Here is a 17,035-nt window from a genome sequence, read left to right as displayed (position 1 = left end):
AACACAGGACACAGTAAAAATAATGGTACAAAGAACCCAAAGTCTGTCTCATCTGTCAACAAACCTTTGTCTTCTTGGGGCTGCTGTGACGCCATGACTGGGATTACTGTATTCACCCTAATATCATTGAAAAGTGCAGAGTTGCTGCTTTCAGGAAGCATTGGAATTACTTTAATTGTGCAAATGGTTCAGGAGTTCTGGGAGTTTCGGATGTTTAAAAAAATGTTGCAAAAACCTCTCTGACACCAGCAACAGGTTAGGCTTTAGAGGGTTAAATGCCACAGTTTGCATGAGTTGTATTGTTGCTGATCATTTCCATCCATTTATGACCACAGTGTACCAGGCCTCTGATGGCAGTTACCAGCAGGATAATGCACCGTGTCCCAAAGCTCAAACCGAATCCACAAATCTGGTTTCTTGAACATGACAATGAGTTCACTGAACTCAAATGGCCTCCACAGTCACCAGATCTCAATGTGATGCAGCACCAAACAGTTTAACCCAAACTATGACTTTCCAAAACATGTAGTTTTAATGCTCAAATCATTTTAAATAAAAAAAAAAAAGTAAAGTGTTTCACATCCAAATGTAGACTTTTTCTCCTTTTTAAAAGTGGAAAACACTGATTTCACGTAAATGCACACAAATCAGTATCTGACATACGAGAGCGTGGTGTTCAGGGACACGACAAAAGCTGAAAAACTGTGTTCAGAAACATAACTCAACTGGTCATAGGTTGGGAGGATTTTGAACATGGAGGAGCTGTGGTGAGATCCACAAGTTCATTTTACATGGTAATGTAAAGGCTTTATGGGGCAAAGTATCATTTTTTTAACCTCACACATCAACTTTATCACAATCCTAGACACACGAGAAACAGAGAGCTCATTCAAACCAATTTGCTCCTTTTAAAATCTCAACAATATCAGAAAACAGACGAATATTTGGCCGGATATTTGTCAGCCGCAGATGCACGTCAGCCGTAACTCGATGTTTCATTGGCGTCGAGACGACTAAAGGCTCGTCGTCCTTATCAGCATTCCTTCATTTCTGCATCTGTCACACAAACATCCATCATCTCTCTCCTGTTTCGTATCTCGCATTTTTTCATTTTGTTTTCATCTCGGCCCAATCACGGCCGTTTCACCTCTCCATCTCCACTTCAACCCCGTCCCTTTCTTCAGAGCAATCATTATTCTTCATATCTCACGCTGTTTTTGTGTTTACTCTTAATACACACACACACACACACACACACACACACACACACACACACACACACACACACACACACACACACACACACACACACACACACACACAGGCTCTCTCCCTCAATCAGATCTCTGCAGTGCTGTGTGTGTCTCTGTGAACCTATGTGGGCTGGTTGGCTTATATAACTCAGCTGACTTCAGTTGAGGTGAGCATGCCAGCTGCAGTGTGTGTGTGTGTGTGTGTGTGTGTGTGTGTGTGTGTGTGTGTGTGTGTGTGTGTGTGTGAATTATCGCTCTGCGCCGCGTGCTCGCCGGCTCTCTCCAGCTGACTGGGCTGTTAAATGTGTTTATCTGCCGATGTTCCTTCTGTGATTATAGAAACGCAGCTGATGTTCGTCCACGTGCGGTGCGATTGTATTTGTTAGGCTTTTTCTGTGTTCGGCTCTTTCTTTGCCTCTTTAATCCACCGTCACTGCAAGCAGACCGAGTCCTTCTGCTTTGATCAGGTGGGCGACTGCTCAGAGGTCAAAAAAGCCACATTCACTGCAGATCATTTGGATCTCCATGATTTTATTAATCACAAAAAGAACATCAGCTGACAAGTCCTTCCTCCGCCTCCCCACTCACTTTTTGTACTAACTCTGCTGCTTTATGCTGCTTCTATTTCAGTCGGTACTTCACAGCAAACCAAACCATCAACCCGAAATGTTCAGTCATAAGAAGAAAAAGCCTGGATTTCTGTCAGGTTTCACAAATCTCTGTTACTCTAGTGTATGTAGGCTGATCACAGTTGTCTGTGTAATAAACCCCCAAAATTCAGAGTCAGCAGAAGACAAATACAGTATGTCAAAGTTTAAAAGAGAAATACTGCTGTAAATATTGTGGCTTTTATATTGGGACTACTGTCAAATCAATTTTGGCTAAAAAAAACCCAAACCAAACCCAAATACATTATTTTAATGAGAGCTTTTTAAATACATGAGGCATAAACTCCTCACAAGCAGCTGTTCAGCTTTTCTCAGCTAATGGAAATGGACTGTTATTATCATTATTATTATTATTTAAATTAGTTTTGTTTCTTCTGTGATTCAGTCACACTCGAGCTGGGATGTCAAACTAATTTTACACCGTGGGCCGGACCAGTGAAGCTAATTAATCCCTGACATATCATAATATAAGAAAAACAAGTGCAATCTCAAGAATAAGTCCCTGATTTCTAAATGGCAAATGTGCAAAATAAAAATTCCTGGTAGCTTACTGCCCAGACTGTCCTGTATTTATAGTGGAAAATTCCTATGTTTGACACCCCACTAGAGAACCTAAAAATAGGTTAGTGACCTGATCGCTACTAGGAAAGATTGGTTGTCACTAGGGGTGGGTTTTAATAATCGATTCATCGATTAAAATCGATTCTGGCTTGGATAACGTGACATCGATTCATTAAAATCCTGAATTGATTTTTTAATATAAATGTATTTTGCCCAAAATTCCAGAATCTCAGGTGAAACCTCACAAAATTTCAACAACCACCAAACATTTAAAACTGTAAATGAGAGCAGGAACACGGCTTCTTCACAAAGATGTAAACACAAAGCGCCGACCCGCGGATCAGAATCAGTGAGATGTGACTGCACCTGACGGCACGCACACGGTCGGGGCTGAAAGCCGACAGCTCGCCGATTCTGATGTTTCGGCGGGTCGGCGCTTTGTGTTTACGTCCTTTTTGCGCCGATTCTAAAGCTGTTAGTTTTATCTCTCTCCAAACAATATTGACCGAACCAGCAGCAAAAGAAGATCCAAACTACGCTTCACAAAAACATCGTCATGAATTCACTCTTACTTTTACTGTTTTGCTTCCACCACAATAAAATCACACTTCATGCACAGCTCTCTCTCTCTCTCTCTGTACTTCAAGAACAGTTTCAGTCTAAAAATCTGTTTTCTGCATTATTCGCTTGCTTGTTACGCACAAGTCTACTGTTGTTTACAGCGCTGTCGGCCGATGTTTTTTTTACTTACTTCCGAAAAGAAAACCTCATTTCTGCCGTTCAACAGGCTTCTGAACAAATGTAAACTTTTTAAAATACAAAATGCCTGTTAGCCGTGTCTCTAATAAAACCGCTGTAACGTCAGAGGTAATGTTCATATGCTGATTAATGGTTTTCTTTCGTTTCTGATGTACTGCAGAATACTTATATAAAATCCCAGGCCAGGAAAATCACCTTCATGTTTTTCTGTTTTATCTTCAGCTACTTTGACACAAAGGCCTCTGCTGTGATGCTTACACCTTTGATAAAGTCTGGAAAGTGTCAGCTTCCTTTTTATAGATACAAAAATATGTAAATGTACTGATCTGAATTATATTATTTCTGACTGTCTGAGGCAAAATTTCCCAGATTCGAATCGAATCGAATCGTGGATCAAATCGATTCAGGACATTGTGAATCGGAATCGAATCGATTCTAGAAATCAGTGACGATACCCAGCCACGCAGTGATTGCACTGAATTTGCTTTTAGAGGCCGATTAGTTGACTAAGTAGTTGATTGATCAAGCATTTTCAATTATAAGGCGATTACACATGAAGACACGGTGCTGTCCGACTCGGGCTGACTGCATTTACTCTCAGACAGACTGGCAAGTCAGTCTGGCGCAGACAGATTGTCAACACATAGCAATCAATGGGAGTCAGTCTGTGCAGGTTAGCAAAACGTACACACAGTGTGCCTTTTTGCAATAGTGAAGATGATTCAGCTGTTTTCAATCTGGTTATATTCCTATATAAATCAAGCACCGGTGTCATTTTGCAGGTAAATAACTGTCCTGCAGCGACTACGTCACTATTTGTGGACAAATTTCTGTCTCGGACATAAGAGGCAGATGTAAGATGGCCTATGCATGCAGCTGGCGACAGATCTGCAAGTTCCCATTTCAACTCTAACAGACAGAGAGTTGAAATCATTGCTGTTTTGCTCCTGCACACAAGTAATTTCAAAGGGAACAATCACAAGTTTATTGGACAAGGTTGCAATAATCTGTCTTCCTTAGTGTGACAGCAGCATAAAAGTCCCCTAAGGAGCCTTTCTGAAGATTTTAGTTGCATCAAAGACCTTTGTAGTACAGTTTGGCTTTTAAGCTTTTCATTCTGATTTACAAGCTAAAGAAGATCCATCTTTTCATTTTCAGAGTCATGGAGGTGTTTTCCACCCATCACAGGGCAAGAGATGAGGTCCACCAGTCATTCAGCCATCCACTCTCACATTCACACATATGGCCAATTTAGAGTCATCGGTCAACCTATCAGACACGTCTTTGGATGTCAGAAAGAAGGGAATACACACACGGACAGGTAGAATGTGCAAACTCCACACAGAAAAGCCCAAGATTCACTCCATAGCAGTCTGTTGAAGTTTACCACAGTCATTCTTCAGGTCTTTGCCCCTGAAACCGTTGTTTCTCTTTTCTGAACTCAGTGGTTTCTGTCATATTTCAGACAGATTTCCAGTGAGAGTAGTCTCTGCCTCTACAGCTACCTGTAGAAAAACCCAGGAATGATTCCAATGGTCATCAAACCACGACTTTACTGACATACACTGAGGTGTCAAAACTTGTCATTAAGGGTATAGAGAAGATCATCGAATGTAGTCTTTATGAGGGAAGAGTTCAAACCTCCAGCTAAGTTTCCATTTATGGCCTGTAAATTCTTCAGTCTTCAGCCCAGGACAGTTTGTAGGCTTTGCGCACACATAGCATATTAGTTCACACATTAGCAGCGACTCCAGTTTTTTCTCAACGTTGTGAACTTTAAAGGTTTCGTCTGCAGCTGCTGTTCTGAGTGTCTCATAACTGCAGAGTTTTGATCCTGGCAGCTGCATCTTGTTCTGTCACCATCAGTCATTTTCAAAATTCATCTCCATCTTTCCAAATACAAACAGACTAAACCACATTCCTGTCTGGGACTGGAGTGCAGAAGGCAACAAGGATGACACAAAGAATAAAGGAAATAAAACAATACATGTGCTTCAGTACAAACAGTCCATCCTTCCCATCAAATATTTTGTACTTCACTTTTGCAAGAAAACAGGGAAATAGTTATAATTTCCATCTTCCCGTTCATATCCTCAACAAATACTGAACATAACGCAGAGAGGGACTTGTCCAGGGTGGGTGTCTCTCACCCAGTGTCAGAGTTATAATCTATAACTACCGCTTGTCCTCGACATCGTCAGCAAGATTATGAAACAACTTCCAGGTTGAATTTAATTAAACAATGTGTAATATTTCTATCTCTATATTTCTATAAATACATCAAATCTTTGGTTTTGAAATTGTGTCTAGAGAGCAGATTGTGTAGGTTTTTTGGGCTCTTGTTTTATCTGTCTTTTATAGTGTCCTTTTCAATTTACAATTGAAACCTTGCACCACCACAAGGTTGTGAAACCCTGCCCAAGAGTTAAACTCAGAAAAAGCAAATTAGAAAGATGCTGTGCAAACATCTGAACAGACTGTTGATGCTTTCAGTGACAAAATAATAATTTAAGAGGGAACCATTATGGTTAAGCTCAACAAGAATGTCGCAAACAGAATCCAGATACTGTGAGCCTCTACCTTATTCTGCCTCCACTTACCGTGAACTCCCGCAGGTTTTCACATTTGTGCGTCTCCTCCCCGGGCGGCTGCCCTGTCCTGCACAGCTTGTTGTGGAGCCACATGAGCAGGTACCAGAAGGACTTGGGGCTTGGAATGATGTTGAACGGAGGCGGCAGCGTACCGCCCTCGTCAAAGTAACTCATCCACAGCTTGGTGCGTGCAAACTTCCACTCAATGTCAGCATGGTCCTGCAGCAGGAGAAGGAGGCACCTGAATTTACAAGCTCAAGTGACAAGGACAGACATCTGAAATCTCTGAATTCCTCTTCATTAATGGTTGATAACGTCCACTGAACTTAAATATTTGACTTCAATATTTAACATATCAAATTCTCTTTGCAGGGAGCAGTTCACACCATAGCATGAAATCTTAACTTCTTATAAAAGTAATTTGATGAATTTCATAATTATCATTGATCTTTCAGATTATGGAGAAAACTTGTGGCCATTTTTATAGTGTTTTGTAATTTAACATGCAGTGACGGTCGCATCCTGATTAAAACAGAAAGCACACTAACCCTAAACAAACAAACTTCTCACGGTATAGGAACTGAGATCAAGAGTGTTCACTGGACAAATGACACCAAACAAGCTTCCCCTCACTCATTAATCCTTTCAGCACACTCGTGCTTTCACTCACAGCAATGAGTTGGTAGGAGTTGTTCATCATGGCGATCAGCATGTTGAGCAGAACCACCAGTGAGATAACGTTGTACGTCCCGAACATGGTTGCCCCGACAAACTCCGTAAACTCGTGGCGAGCCTTCACGTTGGTGACGTACAGATTTAACAGCCCAAATATGGACCAGAAGAGAGACTGGAGAGTCTCAAATAACCTGAGGACAGAGAGAGAGGAAACTTCATAAGGTTCTTCAAAAGATCACAACAACAAACTGCTTTTAAACAAAAAGGATAATGCAACAAACCAGAGAGACAACGCATAAATAGCTTTTATCTATATAAACCTGTCTCTAACTCCAAGCTTTAATTTGCGCATTATTTAGACACTCACTCAGTTTAAACCACTCGTCTCCCAGTTATGTGTGTTTTCAAATGCAGCTGACAAGCAAAACAAATTTAGACTGATTTGCAATTTAATAGAAATTCAAATCCAAACTGAACACTCAGCTAATGTTGTCAGCATGATTGATATGAGATTTAAACCACCCACAGGAAATGTCTTTTTGGGTAGAAGCAAATGTTATAAGCTGACAGATGTAAGTTCATTATGACTGGGCTAAGCAAAACTGCTCTCACATCGCTAAAGCTGCAGTGAGTGGAGACTAAAACTTTACCTGCATATGAGTTTAACATTTAAATGCACAAATCTGCAATTGTTATCAGAAAATGGCCACAGATCAGAGTTAGTAATATCAGTGCTGAGTTAAACCGAGTCGGCATTTGTTGGCACAGAACCTGCATCCAGATGGCAACACATTACATGCTGCAGCAGGAGAAAGATGAGCATCAAATACACAGTGAAGCAGTTTTTTCCTGCACTGAGACAATACGGCGATGTGTCCTTCCTAAGGGTAGATTACTGACCCGCCGTCACTCCAATGACCCTGAAAATGATGTCTTCACACATTTCATTTTTGGGTAATTAGACATTTGTTCGAAATCTGTTTGCTTAATTACAAAATGCACAACCACATTTCCATCTTGGCTCTGAATAAAAACATGAACAGAGAAAGATAACACTTCAGTCCTAGAGAACTGGTTCAACGAACATTTACAGGTCAATCCTTTTCTTGGATAATTGACTGACTTTGTACCAGACCCCTTCCTGATGCAACCTTCCCATTAATCTAGGCTTGTGACAGCCTGAGGCTTGTTCTGTTTACCCCAAAGCTACTACCTAAAATGTTTTAGCATCCACAGGCCAGACCAGAGCGAATTTCTAAAATGATGAAATTGCTGTGTAAAATCGAGGTTATCAGGTGCACAGCTGTTCCCTGCCTCGGGCTCCCTGGGAGGTTTGTCCAGCTACACCTCACCCATCTACACCTTCACAAAGCTGTGTTATGACGTGCCGGTGATGTGGTTAAGGCTTGGCTTTCAAAAATTATTCTCATTTTACAAAGTTCATTCACCTCAGGTTGCGTCCGTGCAGCTCACGCCTGCAAACTGAGCTCTTGCATTTGTCTTGTGACCTTTTAAGCACAAATGTCACTGTAGTAAAAAGCCCCCGAGGGTCTGCCTGCAATGGCGTGTGCGTTCAATAAATGCTCAGTTTGTCCATGATTAAAGCGGACCACCTGTGCTTCTGCTGAACACTCGTTGTAAAGGCAGAAAGAGACCTGCAAAAAATATGGTTCAAAAAACCAAAAAAGCCTCTGTACCTCACCTCGCTTCTCTGCTTTCTCCTCAAATATGACCCACAACTGTTAATCTTGAACCCAGAAGCAGCGCCTGGATGTAGGTGTGATGTGTGCATGTCACTGCAGATAAACAGCGAACCAAACCTGCTTCACTCGGCTTTGGTTACAAAATTTGGGTTCGGACCTAAAAACAACTCCAGAAGTTTCACTTCTGTAATCTTCACTTATTACCACCCCAGGTTTCCTCTCAGTTTCCATCTGCATTGATTTTTTCCCCACCCTCTCTCTTTTCTCCCCTCCTTCCACCGACTCTTATCATCTCCCTGTGTCACTTCATTCCTCTGTTTACCTCCTTATTTTATTTCCCTTCGCTGCTCGGTCTGTCTCGGTCTCTCAGTCTTTTTTTCCCCTCTGTTTGTGTGACAGTCCCAGTTACAGGGGAGGTTATTGAATTTTTGATGAAATTGGTAGCGGCCGACACTACATCATGAGAATGAAAGAGCGAAAAAGAGCGAGAGAGAGAGAGGTTTTGTCTGCGGGGTGTTATATTTGTGCTGCATAAAATATTTAAGACTCCAGCATTTATTCTCATCGCAGCAGGACTGTGTGTTGTCACCAGCATGTGTGAGTGATCGCTGTATCAATCGGCGTACAGGCTGCGTGTGAGCGATGGTTTCAATGTTTGTGTGCGCGCTCGCTCGGCGCAGAGAGAGACAGAGAGGGCGAGAAACTTCGGAGATTGTGTAAATGAAGAGAGGCGGGGTGAGGGAGGTTGGGGGGTGGGATTGAATCCACGATGAATGAAGCAACCAAGCATGATATTGCACCACAGTTATGAAACGAGGGGGGGAGGAACGTGTTTAGGAGGGGAATGAACAATGAGCGGGAGGAGGGAGAAACGAGAGGCGGTGAACTTTCAACCGAAGTGAGGAGGAACAAACCTCCTCGTCTTCTCCCTCGAAATTCTCGCCAAGCAACATTTGATGCAATCTCTAGTATCCAGTAATTCATTAGTCCTCCCCTTCTCCACCTTTCTGCTGTTTCCTGTTATCCAAGCTTGGTTTTTCATATCTCTGCTTCGGCTTCACCCACTTGTCCTCGTCCCCTTCGTCTTGCACGCTTGTACCTTTTATTTGATCTTCTCTCTTTCTTTTCTTTGCTTGTTTCTTCTCCTCTCCTCGTTTGCATCCTCTCCCGTCTCATTGACTGTGTCCTCGTCTTTCACCTCACCTTATCTATTCTTTGCTCCTTGTTCTCGCTCATCTATTTTTGTTTCCTTCTCTCCGATATCCTTCTGTTTTTCTCCATTCCTCCTTTATTCTCATGTTCAGTTCTTGTTTTCTTCCCTCTTTACTTTAACTTTTCCATCTCCTTTGTTTACCCTTTCCATTCCCTGCTTTTCTCACTTCCTTCCCTAATTTTTCCTTTCCTATTACTCTTCCTCACTCTCACCATTTCCACTCCTATCCTCACTACCATCAGTCCTTGTTTATTCTCTATTTTTTCTCATCCCCCTTTCTCCCCATCTTGCCTCCTTTATGCTTCTGTTCTTTGACCCTTGTGTCCTTATTTGTCTCATTTCTTTTTCACTGTTTTCTACTCTCTCATCATTTCTTCTTCTTTCCACTTTTTGTTTCAACTCCTTGCTTTCTCTCTCTGTCCTCCTGCTCTCCTCACCTTCAGTCCTTTCTCTTCTTTCCATTCTCGCTCCAAATCTCTCCTCTCCACTCCATATTTCTTCCTCTTTCCACCTGCTCCTTCTCTCACCCATAACTTCAGCACTATCAGCCCACTGAATGCCCGTTATCAGTTGTTATCACTCCCATAGGTACCACCAGCAGGCGGCCTGCTCCGGCAGCTAGGTGAGTAAACAGTGACGAGGCCTTTGCCATTACAGCTCCAAATCTGTGGGACAGTCAGCCAACTGGGATCAGTGCTAACATCACCAGTGCCCTTTAAATCTTTTCTGTTATTCAAAGGATTTCATGAATGCTTTATTCTCTTCTTGTCTTTGGTATTTTTTAGCTTTCATCTATAATGTTTTGTTTTAATGATTTCCATTTTGAGTTTGTTTTTTTTATTGAATCTTTTAATCTTTTTCTAAAACACATTTTATGGAACAAACATGTTATATAAATGTAGTTTATTTTGATTCTATTGCGCAAAAACAATCTTATGTCTTTCTGCTGAAAGGGCAAAAGAAAGGTGAGTGTTTCCTCCGTGACAGATCAAAAGTAGTCACACTGACATTGAAAAGAATCCACTGCATAGAGTACTGTGCATAAATCTTGTGCCACTCCTTATTTCTCTATTGTTTGCAATCAAAATGGGAAATAGTTGAAGTTTATTCAAACATATGTAAACACAGAATTACAGTATATGAGGCAAAGAGTGTATCTGGGGTGTATCTGGGATGATCAGGAAGAGGAGTACAGAAGTCTGGTGAGGAACTTTGTCGCATGGAGTCACACAAACCACCTGCAACTCAACACCTCAAAGACTAAGGAACTGGTTGTGGACTTCGGGAGGTCCAGAGAAGGCCCACTGCCGGTTCAGATAGAGGGGGAGGAGGTGGTCAACAAGTACAAGTACCTCGGGCTGTGGGTGGACAATAAACTGGACTGGTCATGCAACACAGAGCACCTGTATAAAAAAGCCCAAAGCCGACTGTACTTCCTCAGGAGGCTGAGGTCTTTTAACATCTGCAGGAAGCTCCTGAGGATGTTTTACCAGTCGGTGGTTGCTGGAGTACTTTTCTATGCTGTGGTGTGCTGGGGGAGCAGCACAGCAAAGAGGGACTCATCCAGGCTGGAGAAACTGATCAGGAGGGCTAGCTCTGTGGTCGGCATGAAGCTGGACACTCTGGTGACAGTGGCAGAGAAAAGGACATTAAAGAAACTGCTGGACATTATGAACAATGCTGGGCATCCTCTGCACACAGCCATTAACAACCAGAAGAGTCTGTTCAGTGACAGGTTGCTTCTCCCAAAGACAAGAACTAACAGACTTAAAAACTCCTTTGTCCCACACGCCATCAGACTGTTTAACTCCTCTCTGGAGGGGAGAGGGAGGGGAAACAGGAGGACAAAGGAGGGGGGAACAACTAAGCTGTAGTGCCTCTGCACCTCACTGTGCAATACCTTTTGTGCAATACTTTTGTTAATAGTCAACAGTGCAATAGACCTCAATACTTGAAATGTGCAATTCACTTGTATTTTTATTTTTATTCCTATTTATTCTATTTATCCCCTTCGTATATTTTATTTATATTGTCTCTGTATTTATATATATGTGTGTGTGTGTGTATATATATATATATATATATAATATTCTGTAACTCTGTAACTTCTGTCGGTGCTGTGCTTTTTTGGAAATCGAATTTCCCAGAGGAACCCACCCGAGGGATTAATAAAGTTCTATCTAATCTAATCTAATCTAATCTAAGACAGAGTTTATACAATTCTAATGAGCTCAATAGTCAATATTTGGTGAGCCCACCTTTGTTCTTCAACACACGCTCTCTTAGGCAGCTTTCTTATCATTTCTTTAAGTAGTCTTCAGGAATAGTTCTCTAGGTTTCGTGAAGGACATTGAAAGCTGTCGAGATGATCCCCACACTGCTGAGGTCCGGGCTCTGGGGAGGCCGACCCATGACTGAAAGTGTTCCACTGTGTGCCTTTCTATCCAGGTGTGCTTTTACTGAACTACCAGTGTTTGGTGTCATTGTCATGCTAAAAAAGTGAAACTGTCCACCAATCAGATTCTTTCCAGACTGCACGGTGGATCAAAGTCTGATGGTACTTTTATGGCCTCACAATTTAATCAGTTTTAGGATCTCCAACGCACCTCCCTCCTGACCTATTCATTCGTCCTCGATCTACACAATTGTACAAGCAAACAACCGAGGACTCGCTTGATTTATGACCTCAGGAAACACGTTTCCACTTAATTTATGGCCTGAATTGCTGGTTTGATTCTTAATGTATACAAGAGAATGTTTATGGCGTTATTTTTGTGCCACTGTTCTGAGCGCACGGAAAAAAAAATTGCAGGTGCAAGTGTTGCATTTTGAGGAGAAGTTGATTTTGAACGAAGAAAAACTAAATTTGAGTGAATAAAATTCATTGCTGCGTGCAAAAAATGTATTTCAGTATTTGCTATTATCCACACACACACACACACACACACACACACACACACACACACACACACACACACACACACACACACACACACACACAATAGCAGCCCCTCTCGCTCAGTTTTTGCATTTGCACTCGCTCGCAATGTGTTGCTCACGCTCTCAACATTTCTGCCCGTGCGCGCTCAACTCTATGTGTACACCGTTATATTTGTGCCACAAAACCAGCCAATCACAGACTTGGATGCAAAAAATCTGACTGGCTGTTCTAGTCTCCAATCAGCTCGAAATGAGGAAATGCAGTATCCCAGAATGCATTTCGTCCAAAACTCAAACGAGGCAGTGGCGGAGGAACACAGAGTGGCAGAGTTTGAAATATTACTCTTTCTGGGTCACAAAATAAACTTTTAAGATATTTTCATGCGAGGATGGTGCTGTGTAAACTTCAAATATCTGCTCGATTTACCAAGACATCACATATTTGCATAAGTGCTCTAACGTTTTCGGAGAGTTAGGTGTTCAGTTTTGAAAAATTTGGTCAATCCAGAATAAAACAGGGTGGAAAATTGAGTATGTCTGCAGTTTTCACACTTTTAAATCTGCCCTAGAAAAGAAAAAAAGAAAAGAAAACGCAGATCTGACTGCTACACCTGAAGTTTAAAAGCAGTAATTCACAAAGTACTGTTGTCATATCATGGTGCTTACAGAGCCCAGAGTTAAATATACATCAAAACGATCACGTGTTGGAAAGCTCCATTTTCAGTGGGAGATTTTATTATTCAAGATAATCCTCGATAATCTGGCTGACTTTATGTTTATCAGTGATGACAATAAATGATAACACACCTTTTAGCTACAGGAGGGTGTCTGCATGTCAGATGTATGAGAGTGATACCAACTGATAACCACTATTTACTGGGCACGTGCGTCTGTGCGTCCTCTCATACGCGTCTAATTTTGTATCCCAATATCATCTGCCTTTCTCCTCCCTGCTCTCCATCCTCTCTCATCTTTCTGTCCACTAAGCCGAGCAGTAAACTGCTACAGCTGAGTCTCGCAGCCACGCAGTCATTTGACTGTTATAGTTCTGCAGCTGTGTGGGAGGCGAGCCGAGAAAGCGACTGCGTGCGAATGTGTTGTGCATTGTGACACAGAAACGCTGTATGAAGCGAATCTGTGAGAGAAAACAAAGTGTGTTTAGATTCAGCAGCCAGACAGTGTGCAATTAATCAGCGCAGCCTATAGCGCCGCTCTTTCTAGTAAACATGAACCATTTTTAGGGTGTGAGAAATCAAGCAGCCTGCTGGGATTATGAGCTGCCTGATGCTGTGGCACAGGTTATGCGTTCTTTGTTACATGTAGCGCTGTTAGACATGCACTCCTGTTCACTGATCTGATGTTTGCACAATCAAGTTTGGTCAGCAGATTAGACCTGATCCTTCCATCTCTGCACAGTTGACAATGAGCCGGCTAAACAACTGCAGCTGGTTATAAGCCAACTTTATGCCCGCTAGTTTTAAGCGTGTCTTCTAAAAATCCCGCTTTCACTCTGATAAACAGTTTGATTACAGAGTTTATTCATTAAATATCCGATTCTAATAATGCTAGATCCATTCCATTTTCACTAATGCTACCTAACAACAGCTAACAGGAGGTAACAGGAGCTAAAAGTGCCTAACAGTAGCAGTGTTTAATGGCAGAAAAGTTCAGGACATCCTAAACAAATCAACTCAGTGTCATTGTCATCACTGATTCATCGACTTGTAGCAGATTCCTTTCACAAAGTTTTACAGCCTCCTCCAGAGTAAACAGACGTGGACACGCATTGATTTTACACATTGTAACTTTAACTCTTCTCAAATTAAAGAAAAGTGACTGAAGTGAGATCAAAAGACACCGCTGACAGACTGTTACCTAGGCAACCGAAGCTGGAATATGGGCTAGTGACCAAAGGCCTACAAAGAAACCACTTCCTGTGCAGAAGCCACCTTAGGTCCACTAATTACAGTCAGCGAAACCATTCGCCACTCCCTCGTTCTCTCTTCCCACACACAGACAGCGGTGCGTCTGAGGTCTGAAACAGTGAGAGCCTCACCTTCACCACATAGATGTCCTGACTTTGACAGTCACTGCATGTGGTATTGAACAGTGCTCTAATAAACCCTCAGCCTGCTCTGCCTAAGGACTGTTCTGCCGCAAATCCAGTTTCTCATTCTGTGCACTCGGAAGATAAAGGGTGGTGGCAGCGCTGATTTTTTTTAATACATTACCATAAAAGTGACTCTAAATTTAGGAAATTCACATGCTCAATGTGGCAATCTGTCTGAAGAAAAACTATTGTGTTTGTTTGGTTTGTCCTGAGTAGATCTCGGCACAAGTCAACGACTTTTGGTCTGACTGTGCTCGACCCAGAAACGCAGATATGGATATGGGCGATCGTGGCTCAAAGAGCTGGCAGTTCGAGCCCCGCCTCGGACAGTCTCGGCCGTTGTGTCCTTGGGCAAGACACTTCACCTACCGCCTACTGGTGATGGCCAGAGGGGCCGATGGCATGATATGGCAGCCTCGCTTCTGTCAGTCTGCCCCAGGGTGGCTGTGGCTACAACTGTAGCCTCCACCAGTGTATGAATGTGAGAGTGAATGAATAGTGGCACTGTAAAGCGCTTTGAGGGCCCCAAAAAGTGCTATATAAATGCAATCCATTATTATATATTTTATATATCTTTTTACCTGCACACAAAAGCATTTTTTCACTCACACAAAACAGTCATTAGATCCTCCATAACCTGTTTTTTCCACAACATCAGTTTGCAGAATCATGTTTTTAAAATCCAACATTTTTTAATCAATTACTGAACCAAGTGGAAAACAATCTAAAAGTACTCAGAGTTCCTCATTTGAATCAGGTGAATCAGAAACCCCGCAGCTTCCCATGCTGCTGCCGCTGCTGCTGTGGAAAAGAGAGAGATGCAACGAAAGTGTGCAAATCCGAGAGAGCGCCAGAGTTGTGTGTGAAAGAAAATAGATGGGGGTGTGCAGACTGTGAAAGGAAATTAGGGATTATTTACAACATTTGTGTGAAGGCAAAGAAAAGAGAAGGAGAGGCAGAGACAAACACGGTGAGAGACACACACACAGTGCACAGTGTAATCACGCTGACACATTAAAGGTGATAAGTGTGTGTGAAGTACAGATGAGCGAGAACAGGAGGAGTGGGGGGGACACCTGAGCAGAAACAGGAAGTGATCGTGTGAAATAACTCAGAAATGCTGATAAGTGTGTGTGAATTACAGAGCAAGGGAGCAGAACACACACGCAGGAATGCACACAGACACACACGCTCTTGAATGTTGATGCAGGCTGCGTTGCCCGCAGGGCTGCGATCGCTGTTTGCATAATGCGTCACTCTCAGCCGTCATCGCTGTGATCTGCTCGCTAGTTTAGCTCCAGTGTGAGGCTGATTTCTTTCCCCCCAGACTCTGGATCCACCACGTCAGCGCTGATGTACAGATGAGAAGCTTTGATCAGCGCGACATGTTTGTCACTTTGACTCAAGGTTTGCTGAGCGCGTTTATTCTTTTTAGCGACACAGAGAAGAAGAGTTACCGGTAAAAAAACCCTCGTGACTTTTGCACTTTGACCATCAAATAGCCGCATTAAAAAAAACGAGCCCCCCCCCAACTTTGCATACTGGTTTCAAATGTTTGCAAATCAATAAAATTATGGTCATTTATATGCACAAAGATAAAATAATATACATTTTTAAGCCTTGTCTGAAAAAGGTGTAAAGATTGAGCCGAACACTGTAATTAATTATGACTGCAACTCCTACAGAAAGGTGTTTTGTGCTTTATTTTGCTCCAATTTTTAGGTGTTTATTGTTCCTGGACTATGATGGGATTTACTCCCCCAGAAGAAAATGGACTCCTAATGAGCAGGTGTGGCGTGGGTGTGGTCCTTGGCCAGCTGCAGAGGAGGCGTGACGCAGTGAGCTCCCGGGGCGGCGCAGGGGCGGTGTGTGGCCGCGGTGCTGGAGTCCCTGAGGCAGGCGGGGCTCACGGCCAACCCGAAGAAGTGTGCGGTTGGACGGAGGGAGGTACAGTATTTGGGGTACCACTTGGGGAGCGGGCAGGTGCGACCTCAAGTGGAGAAGACGGCGGCGATTGCATCCTGCCCGCGTCCCAAGACGAAAAAAGAGGTGAGACGGTTTCTGGGGCTGGCCGGCTATTACCGGCGGTTCGTCCCAGGGTTCGCGGACCTGACCAGCCCCCTGACTGATCTCACCCGCAAGGGTGCCCCAGATCTGGTCCAGTGGACGGAGCGGTGCCAGGCGGCGTTTGTGCAGGTGAAACGGGCTCTCTGTGGAGAGCCGCTGCTGTTCACACCTAACTTCTCCCTCCCTTTCTGTCTGCAGACTGACGCCTCGAGCAGAGGGCTGGGGGCCGTTTTGTCCCAGCAGGTGGGGGGAGTTGACCGGCCGGTCGCTTACATCAGCCGGAAGCTCACGGACCGCGAGTCACGGTACAGCACCGTAGAGAAGGAGTGCCTGGCGATCCGGTGGGCGGTCGACTCCCTTCGCTACTACCTCCTGGGCCGCCCGTTCACCCTCTGCTCGGACCACGCCCCGCTGCAGTGGCTCCACCGCATGAAGGATGCCAACGCCCGGATCACTCGGTGGTATCTGGCCATGCAGCCCTTTAAGTTCAAGGTG

General features: G+C 43.3%; 1 protein-coding gene across 2 annotated transcripts in view; it reads right to left on the bottom strand.

The window, feature by feature from the left end:
* trpc5a (transient receptor potential cation channel, subfamily C, member 5a) overlaps positions 1 to 17,035 on the bottom strand; it is a 109,470-nt gene that overhangs the window by 9,749 nt on the left and 82,686 nt on the right. Inside the window, exons 13-15 of one of the 2 annotated variants that reach the window (XM_085394401.1) lie at positions 6,503 to 6,698; positions 5,865 to 6,051; positions 3,502 to 3,527 (exon numbers count right to left, since the gene is read on the bottom strand). In XM_085394401.1, the coding sequence (XP_085250527.1) occupies positions 3,502 to 3,527; positions 5,865 to 6,051; positions 6,503 to 6,698 (409 nt within the window). Of the gene's footprint in view, positions 1 to 3,501; positions 3,528 to 5,841; positions 6,052 to 6,502; positions 6,699 to 17,035 lie in introns of both variants that reach the window. The other variant, XM_085394393.1, reaches the window with a different exon arrangement.

Source organism: Rhamphochromis longiceps, linkage group LG3 (genome assembly GCF_057381845.1).
Source record: "Rhamphochromis longiceps isolate RC_006_pf linkage group LG3, R_longiceps_female_GT1.1, whole genome shotgun sequence".
Lineage (NCBI taxonomy): Eukaryota > Metazoa > Chordata > Actinopteri > Cichliformes > Cichlidae > Rhamphochromis > Rhamphochromis longiceps.
Note: the sequence above shows the minus strand (reverse complement) of the source record. Positions and strands in the feature narration are given on the sequence as shown.